Source organism: Phycodurus eques, chromosome 19, assembly GCF_024500275.1.
Source record: "Phycodurus eques isolate BA_2022a chromosome 19, UOR_Pequ_1.1, whole genome shotgun sequence".
Lineage (NCBI taxonomy): Eukaryota > Metazoa > Chordata > Actinopteri > Syngnathiformes > Syngnathidae > Phycodurus > Phycodurus eques.
In genome coordinates, this window is record NC_084543.1 from 6,909,052 (window position 1) to 6,932,174 (window position 23,123).

General features: G+C 41.9%; 1 protein-coding gene across 1 annotated transcript; it reads left to right on the plus strand.

Moving 5' to 3' along the window:
• Positions 1–14,880: 14,880 nt before the first annotated feature.
• metrn (meteorin, glial cell differentiation regulator) lies at positions 14,881–21,359 on the plus strand. Its single transcript, XM_061663944.1, has 4 exons — positions 14,881–15,181; positions 16,237–16,670; positions 18,929–18,988; positions 19,598–21,359. Exons 1-4 carry the CDS (start codon positions 15,093–15,095, stop codon positions 19,909–19,911), a joined length of 897 nt encoding a protein of 298 aa, XP_061519928.1. The 5' UTR covers positions 14,881–15,092; the 3' UTR covers positions 19,912–21,359.
• The last annotated feature ends 1,764 nt before the right edge of the window (positions 21,360–23,123 follow it).

Genomic DNA, 23,123 nt, shown 5'->3' on the forward strand with positions numbered 1-23,123 from the left:
GCTATTCGTTAGCTCGTCTATGGTGTTTTGCATTGAGTGTTAGCATTAAGCTAGCGGAAGGCAAAGTTGCTTTAAATGCACCATGTGCAATTTTCTATGTTTAGTGCTTAGCTTGACAGTAAACGTTTCCTGGGAGTGGCATCAAATAGCTTGAAGCCTCTTTTCTGAAGATTTTTTCACTATCTACCATACATCGCTTAAATATTTTCTTGCAAGTAAAAGCAAACAAATCAGCCAAAAGTCCCCTCATAAAAAAAAAAAAGGATAAGTCGGATCACTAATATCTCAAGGCAACACTGTATATGGTACGTCATAAATACAGACGAATTATGCTACAGTAACATTTTATAATGGGTTGGAAGTGTAATATTATTGACAGTGATATGTATATAACGACGTATTCAAGAATCCTAATACTGTCCAACCAAAATTTAAACTACTGTTCAAAGGTTTGGGGTCAAACAGACAATTTTATGTTTTCCGCTGTACTTTTATATACAAGTTTGTGGGTCACTTGGAAATTTTTAAAGAAAAGCACTGTGGATAATGTGAAATTGTCTGTGAAGTGTATGTTGATTTGCCAAAGATGAACAGTATGTCATTTGGGCAATTCAAGAAATAATATAGTCAACTAACAACTACTGAATCCAGATGGGGACAATATTTGTTTACATATTGGTAGTAATTGCATGCTCCAAAAGACAAAAGAATCGTGTTATCGTTCAAATGGTCTTTTGTTTTTGCAGGCTCATCACACGATCAAGTGAACGGCACTTTTTCTTGGTGGAGCTCATTCGATCATGTGGCCCACTTCAGTCACATTCCCTTAACTTTTTTCACAAACAATGAGGAATCTTCAGGGCAGTGAACGCAACCAGCAGTGGCACCCTGACGTGCCCCCCTCACCTCCCCAAATGTCGCCTTGGGTCATGCTCTTAGGGTCAACAACCCCCGACCCCCTAGCCAAAGACACATAATGAGCTTGGGGCTAATTGTGTGTTCGTGCGTGTGCGTGTGTGTGTGTGGGGAGCATAGCAAGACGTAACATGTACGTAACTCTAACTCGATTTGTTTAATGCATCATGTGGCATGCAACAAACAAACAGACAGACGGAGCGACCTACAGACGTTTCCACAGTGCTCGTCGTATTGGACACAAATCAGTTTCATCGGCTCAAGACAATTTTTCATTGAAACCCCTTTCTACTCTTTAAAATAAAATAGAAAGGAGGGGAGGAGTTGCAGTGGTTCAGGGATTAGGTGGTCTGGGGGACTAGGGGGGGGGTCAATGGTGGACCTTTCAGAGCCGCTCAGTCGAAGGACCATTAAAAAGTTTCCTTCTGTGATTCCTCCTTGTAGCATGGACGTTCCAGTTGATGCACCCATCTACGTGCGGTGGTCATTTTAAACTCAACACTGGATTGTCCATGCGTGGAAAAGACATTGAACGCAGCACCAAATGGTCTGGGCACGAGTCGGTGAATGAAAAAAAAAAAAAAAAAAAAAAAATCAAGATATTTATCGGATTACATCCAAAAATAAACTGCTTTGAAACAAAAGCTTTGACAACTCCTTCAAATCTGTCATGTGACTCATTATTATTTTCTTTTTGAACACTCACTTCTCAGTAAAACTAAAAACAATGACATGCTTGTGCTCACGAGGCAGATCCTGAAATGAAAACCTCATTTGAACTATTCTCTTATATATATATATATATTTCATTTTATTAATACTACGAAGAGCGATGCAGTCCTGATCTCGGGACGTATTTTCCCCCAAACGCGAGACGTGTTATGTCATGTGTAAAGTATGTCGTCTGTGGGACGTCCTGTCTACGAGCTTTGTTTTCCTACGCCTGCCGTCCAAATTTCCATCACAAACATTTCACCCCGAGTGACCTTTTTGCTTTCTGTCAGTGAAGAGGCCCTGATTAGCCTGCATACATGTGCAGATCGGCCCAAAATCCTCCAGGTTGAAATATGCATGAATGTGTGTGTGGAGAAGAAGCAGAGGCAAGTGCACGCACTCATGCATGTAAGTTGTGTGTGCATGCATGAATGTGCCAGCCAAATTCAGGACAATCCTCCGTGCTCTAATTATTCAGCTCCTTCTTGCATCCGCTTTTCCCGTCTTTGCTTCTCCCCACAGTTGAGTGCAGAATGTATTTTATTTTATTTTTGGGGGGGATAAGACGCAGCCAGTCACTGGAGCGACTACTTTAATGTCCTTTACTATAGAAAAATAAGAATTCACAGTCACATTTGTACACCTGAGGACAATCTACAGCCTTCAACTAACATAAGATGCATTTTTGGGAATGTGGGATGAAAAACCCACACAAGCGCAGTGAGACTTGCAAACTGCACGCAAGATGGCCGGCGCCGAGATTCGAACTCCAAACCTCCGAAATGTAAGGCAGATGTGCTGAACACTCACCACCGTGCCGTCATCCAACATACGTGCTACTATTACCATTGAGAACACTTTTAAAAAGAGAATATGCCCCTGTAATCATGGTAACCATGACAACAAGAATACTGTTTCATCTAGATATATTTTAATTGGTCAATTAATTTAGTTAAAAATTATGAAAAATACATGTAAAAAACTGCTTTCATTATTATTTCCTTATTCAAATAAACAGACAATATATTATATGCAAATATACAGACATCCAAAATATTAGTAAAATAGACACTTTTGCATTTTTGATTCTATTGAAAATGGTTCATTAATTATAGTTATATTAATTATAAAATATTTTAAAATTGGCACGAATTAGAATTTTATTATTAGAATTAAATATTTTACTTATACTACACACAAAAAAAAATGTCCTAGTTGTGTTCTTTTTCTTTTTTTAACTACATGAACAATGTCTAGAGACAAGGGGTAACCGACCTGGTGCCCGCAGACCACACGAGTAGCCCCCTGGTCTGTTCTTAAAATAGCTCACCATCGATGGGACATTAGGATTTCCTAGGAAGTGATCATTTGAAAATGTGAACACTTGCAGAGGTTTATAGAAATGTGCCGCATTTTGATATTTAACTCTATCCCAACCGGTTAAAAATTTGTCGATCATTATTGTATTATTGTGAGGCCTCATGAACATGATCAATGTCTTCTTAATAATAACATGTAATTAAAGGTCATTTGAGCAGATTTCTCATTTCAGAAGTGTGTATAAAACTAGTAGTCAAGAAGTAGCTTACAGTTTCAAAATGTTGGTGACACCTCATCTTGACTGTATTTCTGATTAAATTAACGTTACGTTGTTGGAGGGGGGAAAATGCACTTTTGTTTGAATGACAAGGACATTTCTTTCTATCCCAAATTTTTAAACATTAGTGTACAATTTAACATGTTTATTTTTCCAAGTATGTCATCTCAATGGCCATCTGTCTGCTCTTAAGAAAAAAAATAATTAATTGAACTCAAAAGTTTGCCCACCCTTATTTTCGACAGAAACGGTCACATTTGCAACCCATATTCCAATATTTGCATTTACAAACTAAAAAGAAAACAACAACAACAACAAAAAACACTTTTCTTCAAACCAAACAGCCACAGCACGTTTGTCCCATTTTGTGCAATTCATCCACACCTGTTGTAGACTTTCAAATCCACCTGCTTGCATGAGAACGTTGCCGCCTGACACCAAGCGCACCCTGAGGGACGAGCGAAGTGATACCCCTGTAGAAAGCGGTGTGTGCGGCAAACAGGTGGGGGTTTTGGTTGCTTGGGGGTTTACTCACTGACGGAGCCAGGGAGTTACCCGATTGTGGCGGCGTCCTCCAGGGCTCCCCAATTCCCCTCAACAAAGGGCTCCTCACTGGCAGCACATTTCTAAAAGAGACAGGTTACAATGATGAGCAGGGGGTGTCTTCTTTTTGTTGTTGTTGTTTTGGTTTTTGTTGTCGTTGTTTTTTAAGTGCAGGTGGTAATAGAGCAAAGACTATGCGGGGATGTGTGCAATAAAAAGGGTGTGGGGGTTGAGGCTCAGGTCACCAAAGTAGACTGAATGGCTTTAACGGAATATAGAAGGCGATAAAAAGAAGGCTTCACGTTCACGTGTGGTGTGCAATTACACTCACAGTCAGTGTCCATTCAAACATGTGAATTATTATCTGGAGGACCATTATGTCAGACCTTAATCCTCTTATTTTCTCGACCAAAATCTTCACACTCTCCTCTTTTCAATCATGATTAATCTTGTTATTACTATGTTATTACAAAGTTATTACTTTCAATTATGGTAATGCTGATTGTGTGATGGATGGATGGATGACTAGCTTGACTACTAGATATTGTGTTGCTTTACTGTCTCCTTAAGGCATCATCTTTTCTTATCCTACTACAACTTTTGAAAATATGCGTATAATGCTTGTGCAGTGGCTGTAAAAGTCATTTGACGACTTTCAGTGTTTTACGAGGCGACCGTCGGGCTCCATCTTTGGTTACAAACTTCAGAGCTTTGGAGTCATATAATTTTATGAAGTCTGTTATCTGAAACTTAATCCAAGGGGACGACGGTGACACGTCGACCGCCGACCGCACGCCGACCGCCGTCCGCATTCTCCTCGGGAAAAAAGATGAGATTAAGCAGCTGTTATGCTTTTTTTCCAATTTCTGCTGTGTGAAATGCGACCTGCCCGTGTGTAATGTTAGAGGGGAGAGGCCGGTGTTCTTGTGCATGCGGATGCGGCCAAGGAGGGTCAGTATGAGGGGCCGTCAGGGACATAATTCAAGATTACCTCTCACGCTGCTCTCATCTAATGGATTAAAATGCTCTCACACTTTATACTAAAATGAGCATGTGAGGGCGTTTAATTGTGTGGGTATCAGGCTTTCAATTGTGTGTGTGAGGTAGCGTTTCAGTAGTGTGTGTGTGAGCGTCAATTCTGAATTGCGTCTCCGATGCCCCGTCATAGATCAGAGCATTGGCATGTGTCCATTGTCTGACCAGGTCATTGTAGAAGGGACAGGGGCGGGGGGTCTTAAAGTTTGGTTTCAAGCCTGTTTGTGTGTGTGTGTGCATGTGTGCAGGGAGGCTAATTACATTGTGCACAGCCCGGAATGACCTTCGCTGACCACACTCGAGGAGGAGGAGGAGATGAAGAATAGTCATGCAACAAAAGGTGGAAAAAGTGAGCATGCATTCTTTTGGTCTTTTGCAGTTTGTTGCACTTTATGTGTGCAAGGGTGAGATTTGTATCCACTTAAATGTGTCAATGTCAGTGAAACAAGCGTGTAAACGTGCTTTTGCTTACTGTTACTTTACCCTGGGAGCGGTTTTTATATAGACTTTACCTCATAGAAGTGTTTTTTTAAGATAAGCTATTGGTCTGCTCTAATCAGATAAAAAAAATGTCATTTTACAGTGGGTAGGGATTTAAACACTGTTGAGTGAATAAGACAATGAAGATAGGAAACGAGCAGATAAGATAAAGCAATCACTAAAATAACAATTAAAGGTGACTTTGACACACAACCTAAATATTTTAGTTGTATTTCTGATTTTAAAAAATACTATACGTTATCTTCATATCAGTAAAACATCAGGGATGGCAAAATACATTAAATAAATTAAGTAGAAAATTTAAATACCTTGCACATTATTGTTTTATGTCTGTATGTAGGGAATATTTTTATACCATTAAAAAAAAAATCTAAGGAATTAAATGAAAATTCAGAATCATAATTCTCTTTGTTCACAAAGGAATTTGTAGTTGGTGTCTGGACAATGTTTTGCAAGTGTCATATTTGGGACTGAATGAAATTGTTAAATGATCACTCATTGAGTCAAATTAAAGACAAATTGGAAAATTGCTGAATTGATGAAAGAATGATAAAGTGATCACGTGGACAAGGTTTCAACGATGTTTGTTAGTCTTCCAACTTTAAAATAATTAAGTAGCCAAGGGAGCAATTTCAGGAACTATTTTGCCCGCCCGAATGATGTGCATCTGGCCTGACCGCCAAAATTTCGAGCCTTTGTACTCTCCCCCATTGTATTCCAATAAGGCCTATTCAAATGTGGATGCGGTCGGCAACGCCAACATCTGTCTTCCCTGTGGACGTATGTAAAACACTCGGGCTATCCTTTGTCAATATTTGGAGGGATCGAGGATCTTAAGTTAAGTTTCCCTCCAAATCGATCCGGCCAATTAGAAGCCGCGGCGGGGGAAGGGCGCCTCGCAAAAAAAGCTAAAGACTTTGCAGACAGCGGTGAACCTCTGTCTGACCCCCGACCACACCCAGCTGGGCTCAAACAACAACGGCCCCCGGCATCCCCCCCAACCCCGTCGGGTCTGAAGATGACAATCACGCTCAGTTGCAGTACAAAACGTCTCCTCCTCCAGTGAGAGACGTAAAAAGGGAAACGAACGGAGCCGCAAGCGCGACACAAGCAGGTTTCCCTCCAAAATCAAACAAACAAACAAAACAACAGCAACGACACCAACGGAACTACATGAGAGTCAATCATGACGAGCTATGAGGGGTCGCAAGGGACATCATTCAAGATGGCTTCTTACACACACGATTTAAATGCTTATTTCAGCATAAAACTGTATATGAGAGCACTTCAGTAAACTGTTATATATGACAAAGATTTCAGTAGCTATATAATAATACAAGCACATTTCAGTGTGATGTGTGAGAAACACAGTACTGTGTGTGAGTGAAAAGAAATTCGGTGGTGTGAGAGAATTTTGTTTTTAGTAGAAGTACACATGAGAGCATTTCAATAGCCTATGTGAGAACATTTCAGCCGTGTGCATGCGAGCCCGTTTCAGTAGTGTGTGAGACTATTTTCCGATGTGTGTGTGTGTGTGTGCGTGTGAGAGAGTGAAAAGAAATTCAGGTGTGTGAGAGCATTTTAGAAATGAGTGTGAGAGGAAAACAATGTTTAGAAGTCGTCTGCATGAGAGCGTTTCAGCTATGCGTGTGTGTGCCAGAGCGTTTAAGTTATTTGTCATTTCAGTACAGTGTGCACGAGAGTATTTCGACAGTGTATGTGTGAGAGCATTTCAGTAGTGTGTATGAGAGTGTTTCATTAGTGTGTGAGAGTGCCTGTGTAAAGTAAGTGGGAAAAGAAATCCAAAGCGGAGTGAGAGTGCTTAAGTAGTGTGTGTGTGTGTGTGTGTGTGTGTGAGAGCATTTCCCTTTTGGGTGTGAGAGGCAATCCTGAACGATGTCCCTGCTCCCCCACACGCGCGCATTTTCAATCTGGCAGCAATTTCCCGGTAACGTCTTTGAAGAGCCCCGAAAACCTCACCCGAAACTTCCTGTGCAGTCTGTAATGTTTGCACGTGTTGTTGTTGTTGTTTTTTTTCCTTTCTTTTTTTTCTCCTTCGTCAATTATTCCCAATCTGACTGTCAAATGCAAAACGAATGTCGACTGCGTGACTGCGACGCTGTGTGAAGAACCACTTAAAAGAGTCGGTACTGTTTACTCTGCAGCTAAACTGCTCCCGCGTGTGCCTTGGAAGCAGAGGAATGTCGGGATCAAATGGAAAAGCTCGTTTTTCCCCATACACGCTACATCATATCCTAATTTATTTTGAGTTTCTTTGTACTGTTAAGGCCTAAATAATTCATACCCTGGCCACATTTTGACTTAAAGTGGCTTTTCATGTGGTGAATGTGTCTCTTTCAGCGATAACATGATATAAGAGAGTGGCAAAAGGCATTGAGAATTTTTCTGAAGGTTTTTCCTGCAGATTTTCTTCCCTTTTGCAAACGCGTCAGACGATTTCCTGGATTTTGAAAACAGGCAAATATTTTTTCGCTTGTCACCAAGCACGTCTGATTTCTCAGGAAAAAAAGTATCTGAAACGAGAGTGACACTTCAAGTAGTCAGCTTTTCGCAATAAGCAAGTATTTTTCGAGTGTAAGTAGAAAATATTGAAGAGCAATTAAATGCATGTACAGACTTCACATTTACTGTGGATTTTAAAAGTCTACACACCCCTGTTCCAATGCCAGGTTTTTGTGATATAAAAATATGACTCCAAGATGAATCATGTTTAAAAAAAATAATCATGAAAAATATCACCATAAATGCGACCTAACCTACAACTCAACAGAAAAACAACAAAAATATTTTAGAGAGAGGAAGTAAAAATTAACAGGTTACAGGACACGTTAACGCTTGGAAAAGTTTCACAATTGTCTTTTGAAAAATACATATATACCACAAAAACATAGCATTTGAAGTGGGGTGTGTAGACTTTTTATGCACTGTACAACATTGGACATGCATGATTTGAGAAAGAATACGAATAATTGTTGACATGGAATTTTTCCAGCTAGAAAATAAAAATTGGCTTGAATTTGATTCTGAAATTAATCATTTTATCTTCAAACGCATGTCTAACGTATAATTTAACTTGAATGAATTTCTCATATACGTCTCATTTCCATTTCCAACTCATTATCCCTCAACTGTGTTAATGAATTCAAAGACTCTGATTTATCAGCTTAAACCGAAATCAACATCAATACGGGAGAGCCGAATTTAAAGCCTGTAAGAATGCGATCGAATTTCACATTAGATGCAGTCAAATTTGAAAGTTCACACACAAAAAAGACCTTTTGTGGCCAAATATTTCCTGATTCAGAGTTCATTTTGGACACCTGCAGCCTGCCTCGTCCGTTCATTCTGCAAATGGACTGTCCCGGGGGGCACACAGCTGTGACCTTTGAACCCAGACACTATAATTAGGTTATATATAGAGCTGACGGATGCATAAAGTGGGGGGAAAAGTCAAAGGGTAGAGCAGCGCAGGCCATGACAGGGATGGCCCAAGTAAAAAAAAAAAAAAAAAAAAAAAAAAAAAAAAAAGGGGAAAACATTCAACAATAATGAATGGGAACAAATGAGTCCAGTAAAATGATTGAGATTAATTGACATATTCATAGACAATATGTGTAATCAACCATTTGAGTGATTTGTGTAGAAAATGATGGGGAAAGTTCAAGTCAGGATGCATAGCGTAAAATGTAGAGAATTTAGATTTTTTTTTTTTGGGTGCAATTTTTAAATATTTCACAATGATTAACAAGCTGATATTTGAAGATAAAATGACTATATTTTGAAGTGGGATCCCAATGGAGAAGATAAAAGCACACCAGGGCTATATGAGAGTTTTGTGACAGTGCAGCTAAGTGATCGATTACATGTTTAGAAAAGCATTAGGGAGCATTCTCATGGCGTCTCTGCGCGTTTCCAGCTGCGTTTGTTATGCAGCCTTTCTGTTAATCTGCTGTCTTGTCTTCAGGTTCCCGCTGGGCTTTACGCTAAAACAGCCCCCACCCACACACACGAGCTGAGATGAGATGAGAGGCAAAAAAATAAATAAAAAAGAAATTTACTGTCAAACAAACAAACGCACACATCAGGATCCTGAGAAAGCGCAATGAGTAAGTAGGTGTCACTTTTCACATGTGATTCTCACAGCGGGGCGCTCGGGGAGTGATTATCAACAAAAAACAGAGATGGGAGGAAGTCATAAGTGCCTACTGTGTGTGGTGTGCGCTGATCATTTGAACACAGCACACCACGCACAAACATTTTGTCGCACCACTGATCTAGAGTCTAGTCCCCCAAGACAGCGATCTCGCATGATCGAACGTCGACAAAACCGAAGCAGAAGAAACATAGCAATGACCGGGAAACCCAACACACGCAACGTGGAAGAGGACACACGAGAGGAGGGAGTGATGGTGGTCTTGGGACTATTTGTTTTATGGAAAAAAATAAAATAAATAACAAGAAAAGACCGTGGAAAAACTTGTCAAAGACGTTAAATAAGCATTCTCGGGCAACCCGCAGCTCCACGAGCTGGTCTTCCATTTCCTGAGGTCCACCAGACTTTGTCAATACCGAGTCAAAGTCAAGTCTAGTCTTTGTTTTATACGTTTTTGCCAGCCCTAAAATTGGCAACGTAAGTCTGACTCGAGTCAAGTCATCTGACCCCAGTCCCCTACCTCTGACAAGACCTCTGACTCTTCTTGCAGCCTCTGGCCGCCGTGCGACTCGGGACGCCACTCAACCTGCTTGCAACTGTGGGAAAACTTCACGAATCACACTGAGTCAACAAAAATGTAGACTGGGTTTAAGTTAGCATCTGCATACAGAGCGCACAGAATCTTTTGCTCTTTTGTGTCAGAATGTTGGGAAGAGAAGTGGAGTCAGTATCTTCGTCACGGAATCTGGCTGGACATGAAAGTAACACATGAGGTAGGCCACAAAAGGTCACTTAAAGTTGATGTAAATAGACAAGGTAAAAAAAATAAATAAAAACAATCACATGGTTGTGTAAAATGTTCACTGGCTTTCCCATGACTAAACCAAGCAGGCCAGACAAAAAAAACAAAAAAAAACAAATGCGGTACAAGCAGTCAAGGTTTGCCGCCAATGTGCAGGAATGCTGATTATCGGGAAGGCTGTGACAAGATCTCATTACCGGCAGATAGATAGATGACTCAGTGCTGGAAAGCAAACAGCAGCCACGCCAGATCAGACGGATTAGCACTCAGGTGCCATGGGAAGCTACCAGACAGTCATGGGAAACAGGGAGGCCGGGATCATGTTTGCCTCGAACGCCTTCGAAACGTCATTTGAAAAATCTTGCACAAGAATCCACTTTAAATGGTCACGCACACACACAAAAAAAAAAGCCTTATTGTAAAGCACCTGAACTTTTACCTTCCTCGTTTGAATATGCGATCGTCCTTCAGGAAAACCTTGAAACCAGCACCAACTTTTTAAAGTGGGCAGATGGGCCAGGTGATTTCATCATTGAGGTTAAGAAAACATTCTTCATGTAAAATACACTACCAGTCCAAAGTTTAGACACACTTTCTAGCACTATTGAATGAAAAAGTGTTGAAACGTTTGACTGATACCCAATGTAATATAAAAATGTTTAGTAATAAAATAATAACTTCATCAATCATATCGAATTAACCAATCACTTTATAAAATGCATGAAGAATTGTTTAAAAATGCTAAAAATTCTAAAAATCTATATTTTTTTTAATCATAAAATATTGATTCGTTCTCATTTTAAAGTTTGTATTACTTATAATTAGTTGAATTATAAATAATTAACCGGTTATTTATTTTAAAAAGAAATGTACATTTTATTCTATGTAATTAAGTCTAATCTTTATATGGAACTAAGAGTAATATTATTACTTTACTAATGAAACAGTATTTTTGTTCCATTTAATTATTTCTAATTAATTTAACCACCTATTTATTTAAAAAAAAAATACAAACTGGTTTAAAAAAAGTTCACATGTGCATGTCAAATGTGAAAAAGTCTTTGTTTAAGAAGAAAATGAGATTTCATTCTCATCTTTAAATGGTATTATGTACATTTAATTCAAATCAGCTAGGTTAAGTACAGGACGCTTGATCATGTAACTCCTCCGATGAAATAATGGAGGGAACCGTGCATGTCCCGCGGGCCTTCGTTGCCCACCCTTGCTCTTTACACAGCAAAACTTGCCACAACGACTCTTTGGGAATGTTTCGGCAAGAAGAAGCGCTGAGGGAAAGTTACACACGTCACGTCCCATAAACATTGCTGACACCACACTGTTACTACATCCTCCCCATGTTTGCACACACACGTATATACACACACACACACACACACACACACACACACACACACTGGAATCCAGAACACTGAGCAAATACAAGAAAGTCCCACACATTCATGCCAACTCGCGTTCGCGTACGGCGACGCTGTTTGAAGACGCTCTCATTGGCGGCCAGGTGAGATTGAGAGCTGCACAAGTGGACCGCGGCGGGAATCTGCTGTGTGTGTGTGTGTGTGTGTGTGTGTGTGTGTGTATGTATCACGGAGTGCAGTCAAAAACAGCATTGTTTGAGACCCTAAGCGGAAAAGACAGCGAAACTAAGAGTTCATTCTATTAGACACTGCAGCCTGCATAAATCTAATGGATAAGGGTTTTCAATGTATTATCATTGGTTTATTTTATTCATATTAAATTATCTAAAGCTTATTGACTTTCCATCCATTTTCTTTTTATTTTATTATTATTTGTTTTAATAGGGTTCCAGTAGGGTTGCGAGTGAGCTGAAGCCTATCCCAGGTACACCCTGGACTGGTCGCCAGCCAATCGCAGAGCACCTGTAGACAAACAATCATTCACACTCATATTCACACCCACGGACAATTTAGAGTCTTCGTTGAAGCGTGTTTTTGGAATGCGGTATCTGGGAAGGTCGGTGCCGAGATTTGAACCCTAAACCTCCGAACTATGAGGACGACATGCGACCCAGTGGGTGAGTTCAGCAAGAGACTAAAAAGCAAGTGATGTGTTTGTGTCGCATCGGCATTCAAACACAAATGTCAGAAATCTCCTTACGTCAATGCCTTCTTGAACACTTTGATTGAAAATATGAATTTAAAAAAGAAAAAGCCGACTCGAACATCTGAAATTGATTTGGGGTACTTTAAACGGCGACAGGTGTGCGCCGACTCCCACTTAACATGAATTTGAACGTGATTGGTTCATACTGCGATCCCGTTAGCAGTTAGGCTAGCTCTTAGGCTAGATGCTAAGCTAGGCTAGATGCTAAGCTAATCAGTTGCTCGATTTTCAGTTTTCATTGTTATTGTCTTCTTCAACCTACACTTTCTTCTTAACTTAAATAATGAACATAATTTGTATTAATGAAATGTGTCCATCACTTAAAAAGAGTTAGCGTTACGTACTGTGAGATCTTTTGTACTAAAGTATGCACTTAATTCATTGACACTGATGCGTTTGTTCACGTTAGTAAATCCATGCACTCGCTTGACATCGCATTGAAGTCCATCACCGAGTTTTGACATTAATGGATTCATTTTTCCAGCCCCGCGTCTGTGCGTCGCTTTGAAATGACCTCCAGGAACACAAAGCGCCATCTTGCCGGAGACAATAAAGCAGCTGGATTGCTGCACATGTGCCTTTGTTTCGGCCCAGCGGCCTTGTCATAACTCCATCAGCGGGCCTTGACTTTCATCACACACTTCAACGCCCGAAGGTGAGCGACTCAGCGAGATGGATAAGCGGTGTTTGCACAAAAAGAATATTTCATTTGCTTCTAAATACCTCGGCATGAAGGCGAAGCGTAGCGGGGGGCAGGGGGTCACCGGGCCAGGGCAGGACCAATCACCAACGCTGTCTCCCTTATCTGAAAATAACATTAGCTTTATTTAACCGGGAGCAGGGCCTTTGTTTGCTTATTGGATTTTTAACTAGTGACTTTAAAAAATCACTCATAAAATGCTTCATTTTAGGTGGCAGCCGTACTTTAACACAGATTTTTATTGAGTCACTTTTTGTCAGAGAATTTTTTTTATAAGATATTCTATTGATCATTAAATCCTGAGGAGGACCCACATTTATAATCTGGGTCTTGAGCCTAATATGCTTGGGAAACCCTGACTTAAAAATAAAGAGTATGATGTATTGATCATCAAGCACACCATTTATTGGGAAAGGGCTTTTTTTCATCCATGTTGTTGTAAATCTGTACATGTCACATGATGTTATGTTAACACACTACATATTTTGATATCTTTGGGTCCTGAGGAAGACCCACATTTAGAATTTGGGTCTTGAGCTGAAAATATTCGGGAACCCTGACTTAGAAATTTTGTTTTGTGTGTGTATAAAGCTCACTTTTCACATTATTGGGCGCAATCCAATAAAATAAATGTACATTTTAGAAACAATGCTCACCTTGGATTGACATTGTCACAGAGGTAAACAACATGCTTATTATTTTGGATTTAGTTTGTTTTGTTTAGTTTGCCTAACCTGCTGTAGATGTACAAAAGGTCAAAATGTTAAAAAACACCTCTCAGCACAATGCAGTGCAGTTCAACACCGATGTAATAATAAACGTTGAAAAAATATCTTCAAAGATGAGTCTGACTGTAATGCAGACTCTGATGGAAGTATATTTGTGCCATAAGATTTAGAATGTGAATTTGTAATCTTGTGTGTTTGGGGTGGGCAAATTATGCTCCCCTCCGCACTTTCTCCGCCCCATTTTTATTTATTGATTTTCTGCCTTAATTTGGCCATCAAAAAAAAGTAAAATAAACTATTTTACATATAGACTTATTATTTTTCATTTATATTATTCAAGTTGTTAGTTATGACTACATTAATGATAAAAAATACAACTGAAAAAGGAGTGAATTATTATTACTGTGCATTATTAAAATATAGTATTTTACATATTCTATAGAAATAATTCAACTTCTGTCTGCTTTAAAAATCAAATGTGGCCCTTGGGAACAACTCACCCCTGAATTGTGTATGGCCACTATGTGGAAAATAACCCCAAGTTGCCCCTCAAAAAAGACCCCCAAAAAAAATCATGTTTATCTTGTACACAAAATGTGAACAATGTAATTACAGTAATTACAATAATTTGTATCCCCAGAGGAAATGTTTTTGATTGTGTTCATTGAGAATGGAAGAAGCATAACATTTACATAGAGTGTGTTGTGTTGTGTTGTGTTGTGGGGTGGGGGTGTGGGGGTGGGGGTGGGGGTGGGTCGACGAGACAAACTGCTCACATTGTCTCACTTACTTTGCTGTAATGCACTGTTGGGGCAAACACAATGGAGAATTGTAACATACTTGTGCACTGTCACTCTTTCTTCAGGTCACACTACACGACCCCCCCCCCCCCCACACACACACCCACCCCCAGGCCTCACAGTCTCCCCCACCACCGCCTCCAAACTCCACCCTTCCCCCTCCCATTCGTGAGAGTGGTTTAAAGTTTCCTGCCTCGGCCTCTGATTGGTTGCTCAAGTTTCTTTCGGGGGAATAAACTTGGGAACTTGACTCAGTGTAAAGCAGACGCAGACACAGACAGGCAGGCAGTCAGTTGGGAGACATTCTCTTATCTGAAGAGGATGCAACACTATGGCTGCCAAGTCAGATAACATTACTTTGGATTTGTAGAGCAGTTTGGATTATTTTGTCAACTTTTTTTTAAACATTTTTGTTTTAGTTTGCATCACTTCTATTTGAAGATGCATCTTTTGGGGATTTACACCATTTGGATTTTATTCCACACAGCACTGTGCAACTATTCCGAGGATCAGTGTAGCTGGAGAGGGAGGCAAGTATTCCAGATAATCTTCTAGTTTGTACTTGACTTTCTTAAAATGTTGAATTCAAAAGGAGCTACAGATGTTTGGGTTACGGGTGCGCAAGTTGCAGGACGGTGCTTGTCTGACCGCAGCATGTCAGGACCTGTTGGCCATCAGCAAGTCCTCAGTGCGCTGGAGGGGCTTGACGACAGGAGGCCTGCAGAGTCCAGACACACAGGAGACTGAGGGCATTCATTGTGAACACGCACCCTGCGTGCGCTGCACAATTTGGAATGATATTCCCACTGAGGGTTTTTATATTTGGGTAAAGTGACTTGTATGTTGAGAGCAGGGGCTGTTCTTCGCCAAGTTGCCAACAGGCGGTGCTTTCTCTAGCGGTTCTTAAGGTTTCTGCAAAGTTGAATCGACTGTCATGTGGCAAGCAACACATGCAGTGACTTAATATGGGCTCTCAATTGGTTGCCTCGGTTATTTCCCCCCCCCCAAAAAGTTTTTTAAAAACACGGAAACGCAATGATAGTACGGTTTATCGTTAAATGTCAAAGTTGAAATTTGGAATTTCCAAGTACATGCGTTCTAAATGGGCAAGCATGGCGACCTAGTGGTTAGCATGTCTGCCTCGTAGTTCTGAGGTTCCAGCTCCGAATCCCAGCTCCATCCTTCCTGTTTAGAGTTGAAATTAAGAATTTTCAGGTGCATGCGTTTTAATGGGCAGCACGTCGGACTAGAAGTTAGCGCGTCTCCCTCACAGTTTTGAGGTTGCGGGTCGGAATTCCGGTTGGTTCTGGCATTCCTGTGTGGAGTTTGCATGTTGTGCCGGTGCTTCCTCCCATATTCCCAAAACAGGCATGTTAGTGTTCAGTGAAGACTCAAAAGTTGACCGTAGGTGTGAATGCGAGTGAGAATGGTTATTTGTCTGTTCATGCCCCGTGATTGATCGCCGACCAGCTCAGGGCGTCCCCCGCCTCTCGCCCAAAGTCAGCTGAGATAGGCTCCCGCTCATGAGGATAAGCGGAATAGAAAATGGTCCGGCTCAAAACATTCTCTTCTTTCTTCTTTTCAGTGGTTTGTCCCAGCAGCAAGGCAGCGTGGAGCAGATCTCCCTCCACTGCTCCGAGGGCACCCTAGACTGGCTGTACCCCAAAGGAGCCCTCCGCCTCACCCTGTCCCCCCGCCTGCCCTCCGTGGCGGTGGGCCCCGGGGGCGGCGGCTCGGGCCTCGTCACGGCCTGCGTCAAGCCCTCTGAGCATTTCCACGGCGCCCAGCTCTACCTGGAGAGGGACGGCGTCCTGGAGCTCCTGGTAGGGGACCGGCCCGAGTCGTCCCCCCCGCCGAGGGTGCGTTGCTTCAGCCGCCTGCCGGGTGAGAAGGTGGCTCTCTTCATGCAAGCGACGCCTCACCAAGACATCAGCCGGCGCATCGCCTCCTTCCGATATGAACTGCGAGGGGACTGGACCGCACGCCTGTCGTTGGACTCCAACCACATCAGTACTGTCGGTGAGTTGCTCAGATGGAGGGCAAGGTCGCCTTTGGATTTAGTCGCTCGTTCCCTACTCTCGAATCGAACTGGACAAAATAGAGGCACAAAATGTAACTTTAATTCTGCTTATATAAGGCACTCATCTCTTCAGGTTTACCGTCAAACTAAACTAAACAAAGACAAATGCACCTTGTGTGTTTAAAACAACCACATAGCTTAGCCTTTCAGTCCAAGAGCTTCATGCTAACGCTAACTATAGCATCTATGCGGCTGTGCTATAACCCTCGAAGCAACAGACTGAACACAAACGATGCAGCATCAGATGTAGACAAACATTATGAAAGTACTCACAGTCATATATTCTTTATCCTCTGCAAAGAACTACCAAAATGAGTCCCGTACGGATGAGCTGCGAAGAGTTGAGACGCCTCAATGAAAAGTATATCCATACGTCTGTCTTCTACTTCCCCGAGGTGGCCGAGGCGGGGACACCAAAAAGAGTAGCCATTCAATAAATGCAGTGTGACAAAAACGATTTCTTTCTTTTGAATTCCATTTCGTCGAGGCACCGCTGTCCACGTACCGTTGCGCCTCAAGTAATAACGTTTCTGCCGCGTGGCTGTCAAAATAATATTATCCAAATAGTTCACTTCAAACGGAGACCTCAGTTCCGTAAGCCGAAATTGAGCCTAAGTCGGAACAGTTTGCAGTCTATCGCGAAACTATGCCAACGCAGTAGTGTGGTCTGAATTACAGCAAATACTTGTATGAGAAACAAATCTAGGCCATAAACATAAAACAAAAAGTGTAAGTGGCTGTGCCCTCTCCTATGCCGGTACCGTCATAAACCAAGGACCCTGTGTACATTTTGACTACCTGTGCACGACCCACTTTTGGGTTCAGACTCACTGCTTTCGCTCACTTTCTTGCATTCTGACTGTAAAATGCACGCGTCCAACCCCCAAAAACCTCATTTGCCCGACTGATCATTCAGAGCGGGCCTCTGTCGGCTGATTGGATTTTCCAGGAGGAAGTGGGCAAACTGTCCCCAGACTGCAGGGGAGAAGCGGGGAGCAGGGAGTGAGGAGGGGCTACAAAAGCACAGTATGAGGGGCTTTCTCCAGAGTCCACAACTCTTTGAATGCGTGCCGCTCGAACATTCTGGGATTACTGCCGTCTCCTAGGCAACAGAGGCCTCTCCCCAGCTGAGATGCTCCCCTCCTTTGTTGAGCTGCCTCTCTGCGGGTAGACTTGTCTGTAGCCGGCGACCGACACCCGCCCCTTCCCCCCCGCGGCCGTAGACAAAAAGTTTGCTTTGGGACCGGAGAGGAAGGAATCTCATTTATCAAGAGGGGTTTCACTATGGAGAATGTGCAGGGTGAGACAGGGGCCTCCAGTGAAGCTCAAAAACTATTAAAATCCTTTTTTTTTTTTTTTTATGTTTTTTTTTTTTCAAGCCGCATGTTAACTTGTCGGTTTTGGCTTCATTTTTGCTGTTCAGTTTTTAAAACTTTTAAAACCTATTCAGAAAGGATTTGTGTTCCGAAGATGAAAATCATAAGGATGAGGGTTGAGTTCAAGAATCAAGTTGATCGGACCACCTTAGAACTAATGTGCACTTCTGTTCTCGGAATAAAATCTTAATCTTAGTAAAAAATATTTGTTATGTGTGATTTTCAAATGTATAAAGAGACAGAAATCATCAGGAATGTTTTGGAAATTTGACTTTTGTTTGTTTGAGTGTTTTTGCGCTTGTGAACTAAGTCAGACCAACTAATATTCTTTGACTTTAAGATAAGAATTACATTATATTCTACTTACTGCTCCTTTCCAATCATGAAAAGTGTTGATCCTTTTGTGTGGTATGTTTTTTTTTTTTTTTTTTACGAAAGTAAAAAACTAAAATCGTAAAAATTGGAAATTGTAGTTATTGTTCTTCCCTAATTTGAAGCGAAAGTAGTCCAACGATTTGGTTTGTATGGCCATTATTGCGGTACTCAAATGTATCTTTGAAGTCAAGCCCCGCCCCCTATCGTTTGGCCCCTTGAGGCTTTAGCCTATAAACGGTGTCCGGTGCAGAGAACTGTGCACCTTAAAAGCCTCAACTGTAAAAGTAGCAGCTGTCTGTTAGTAGTTGGTCCTTCCTTCCTTTGTTGCACAAATTCCTGTGCGTGTGTGCTTTTCTTCTAGATTTCCTTATTAGAATGCGCTGTACGTGTTTTGGAGGAGATTTATGTGAGCTCGCTAACCGATTCTCCCTCTGTTTCCTCCTCAGAAGCGTGCAGACCCTGCAACGACACGGAGATCCTCATGGCCGTGTGCACCAGTGACTTTGGTACGTTGCACACCCTCACATTGGGAATTTTGGCCCTGTGCTAACATATCAAAAGCAGACCACCAAAAGATCACGCAAAGTACCAAAAAAACTAAAAAGCAATTTCTGCTAATCATTTCATGGGCAAAGCTCGAAAAAGCCTCTCTTGTCAGAAAGTGCAAAGGGCAAAAGTGGAACACATCATTTCCTACAAATATTGTATCTTTGTTCATCTCTCTATACCAGCGACGCATAGTGACAAGCAGAAAACAAAAATTGCCCTTGCACGAGATAACAGAAGGTACAATTGACCTGCGCATCCACTTGTTGCCATTCCTCCGACAGAATAATAGCCTTGTGTTTAACTAAACGGTAGGAAGGATGGAAAGGAGGAATGAAGGAAGTGGCGGAGGGAGAAGGGAAGAAAGAAGGGAGGAAGGAAGAAAGGAAAGATGCGAGGTAGGAAGGAAGGGTAGAAAGCTGTGGAGACGTTCTCAAGAAAGTTTTAGCATTAGAGGACCAAATGACACTTCTTGCGCATGAAGAAATGTAAACTGGGGTTCAGTTGCTCTCTTAATGTAACTTCAATTGAATTGAATCAACTCACCAGCGTGTCTTGCTTCTCCACAGTGGTGCGCGGCAACATCAGGTCCGTGGGGGAGGACGAGAACCTCCGCGCCGCGGTCATCAAGGTCGGCGCCACTCGGGTCTTCCGCCAAAAGTACGCCCTCTTCACCGGCAACGGCCGCGCGGCCGCCCGGGGGGACATCCGCACCCTGCTGCGGTGCGGCGTCAAACCGGGCCCCGGCAGCTTCCTCTTCACCGGTCGGGTCCACTTCGGCGAGGCCTGGTTGGGCTGCGCCCCGCGCTACAAGGACTTCCTGCAGGCTTACACCGCGGCCAAAGCGGCCCAGCAGATTCCGTGTGAACTTCCCGTGGACTGAGCCCCAAAGTTTGCCGCCGCTCGTCGACGACACAGAACGGAACGCCGGCTCGCCTGCTTCGAGTTGCGGGAGAAACCACGCAGAGCAACTTCAGGGGCCGAGGAGAGAAATGGACACCATTTCAGTGCAATAGCAGCTCCACTTCGATCTTGCGGGGCTGGGATGTCAGCTTCCTGGTTGCCATGGTGAAGGGAAGCATTTCATTTTGGGGTAAATTCAGTTCCACCGGTGGCATTTGGTACCTGGGCCTTCGGTGGTGACTAAACACACCTCTTAAAACAGTACCGCCACTATCGCATCGTAATTCGAGAAACCATCAAAACGTAATCTGGAGCAGTTCCCAATCCCAGAGATGCTGATGATTTAACGTAAACAGATTGCTACAAGCGTTGTTTTTTTTTTTTTTGCTTGTCAAATTCATCCAGAAAAGGAAAAAATGCCGATGTTATTGGAAGGCAGCTGGCTGGCCCCATGAGGCAAATTTGAAATCTAGTTGGTTTAAGAAACACTTATTAAGAAAGAATTTGAAGAAACACTTAATTGCTATTATACCATAGTTTAAACTGCATGCGGCCAGCACTATTGATTCTGAAGGCCCTGGGCAGTTTAGATTGACATGGAAACACAGGCTGAAATCTGATTGGCCCAAAAAAATAAAGAAAATCTTACAAACATACACATATTGGAAGCAGTACAGCTAAGAGAAACGTGACAAAATGAAGAGAAAATTAATACAAATTCATGGGACAAATATTCGGATTTAGGTTCCCACTGGGAATCACTGAAACTCAGGAAATGTACAGAAATGAACTCAGTGGGGACACAAAATGTTTCCCGGCGGTCAAACGAGTTTTAGGCGGTTACATGAGTTACGTAACATGACTGTTATTAAGGAGATTATTAGTACAAGGAAATTGCACTGAGTGAAAGAAAGGGAATGAATCGCGACGCTGCAAACACTAAAAACCAAATAAATAAAAAGCAAGTATATGTAGCAGAGAGGTGCAACTTAGAATTTAATATATGTGCATACCAATATTGTAAGCATGTGCAGTAACAATAAGGCAGAGACTCGAGCTGCCCCGTTCTGACAGTTTTTCAAAATCGCACGTAAATAATCCTAACGAAACTGACGACAAAAATGTTTCTACTGGAGAAAGCAAGCAAGAATGGAAAAAAGTTGTTGTTTTTTTTTTTGTTTTTTTAAAAAGAGCCTTGCAATCCACAAAATGCTGTTTTCTTGTGTGCACTACATCAACAAGGGGAGGAGATTGTACCAAATGAATTTGAAGTTTCCATTTCCTACGTGTGAATATATGTGAATAGAAACAAAATGTAAATATGTGCATAAGAAATTCTAAATAAGAATGTCAGTATTGTTGATACTATATGTCTGTGTAGTGTATGTTCTGTCCGTATGTTTCATTCAAATATACTAAAAAAAAAAAAAAAAAATTGGATGTGTGCTTGTTTAATTACTAACATAGAACGTGAATTGATCCACAGCAAAAGCCAGTTAAAAGTGTTCAAGGTTCAGTTTGAGCTCAAGGGTAAACCTTTCTCACACATAAGTCACTTCGAGTAGCCATGAATGCGACGAAGATTTAGCGAGTGTGTGTCTGTGTGTGTCTGTGTGTGTTAAAAACAAGAGGTTGGAATTCTGTTGTCCTCGCGCTGCCATTTTCAGGAAGCAATAAATTGCCATAAAGGGAGCACAGTGGCGGGCACGTCTGAGCCGAGGTGCCACGCAGTCGCTCGCTCCATCCTGACCACGTGTGTGAGAGAGCAAATTCTTGTTTTATGTGCTAAATGACACGGAATGAGGGGCCGCCAGGGATTACCTCTCACGCTTTGCGCAAAAATGGGCTCATATAATGCACAAAATTTGTTTTCACTCACATGCACTAGTGAAACACTCTCCTATGCACTACTGAAATCCTCTCATACATCATACTGAAAGACGCTCGTATAATATATTGAAATACGCATTTCAGTAGAGTGTGAGAGCGTTTCTCGAGTTAGGTGAGTGAAAAAAAACATCCAGTTGTGTGTGAGAGCCTTTCAGTAGAATTTGAGAGAGGGTCTTACTACTGTACGTGTTTCACTTGTGTATGAGAGCATTCAGTAGTGTGTGAGAGAGAGCTATTCACTTGCCTGAGTGAAAAAAATCCCTTTTGTGTATGAGAGCAATTCAGTCGTGTGTTAGAGGGAAAGGGGAGGGGGGGAAATCCATTGAATCCATGTTGGAATAAGGCTGTATAATTTCCCCCAAATATTTGTATATTTATAAAAAGACAAATTTGGATGGAAAATAACGGGCTGGAATGAATTTTTGGAAAACAAGTTTATCACTGCATCAGTAGTTCAAGTGAAGGGACCTCCATCCTCCCAAATTTACTGCCTCAGTGCTTCTTTAAAATATCCTGCGTGCACACTCTCACACACGCGCGCGCGCGCACACACACACGCACACACACACACTCCCCCGTTTGCGGGTATTGTTGCGAGGCCGGTAAGCCAAAACAAAGACTCCTCAAATAGTTCTCCCTTGACTAATGCATGATGTGACATAATGACAACTTCATGCATTGTTGTCTTTGTGACCCTGACTCGAACCCCATAAAAATTGCGTTTACCACAATACAAACATAGAAACACACGCTATAAAAATGAATGACTATTGTCTTAACCCTCAACCACTGTGCTGTGGGAAATGAGCCAATAGCACTTAAAATGATTATTTCTCCCACAAATAATGTATCTGTTTAACAACAGCATTTATGCCAGTGACGTAAAGTGACGGGCAGAACAATGAAATGGTCTTCCATTGCATCACAGAAGGTACAAATAACCTGTCTAGCCACCTGTTGCCATTCCTTCAACTGAATAACAACTCTGTGTTCAACTAAATAGGCCCGCATTTGAAATGTTTTGTTTGGTGGTGAGCTGTGAGATTTTTCTCATGTGCAAATTTGCACCTTGGCTCAATAACGTTCGGTTGGGAAACACTTTGACTGTTTGCAAGCAATCCAACAGATTCAGCTTGAGTGCGCATGCAGCATGCAACGCTGTTCCTTCTTGAAAAAAAGCACCCCAAAACCAGACCCCCAAGTACAGAGCCCCCCCCCCCCCCCCCCCCCCCACACACACACTTTTTTTGTTTTGTTTTTGCTGTTGTGTGGCTGAGGTGTCGACAGGACGAAGCGTGAAGA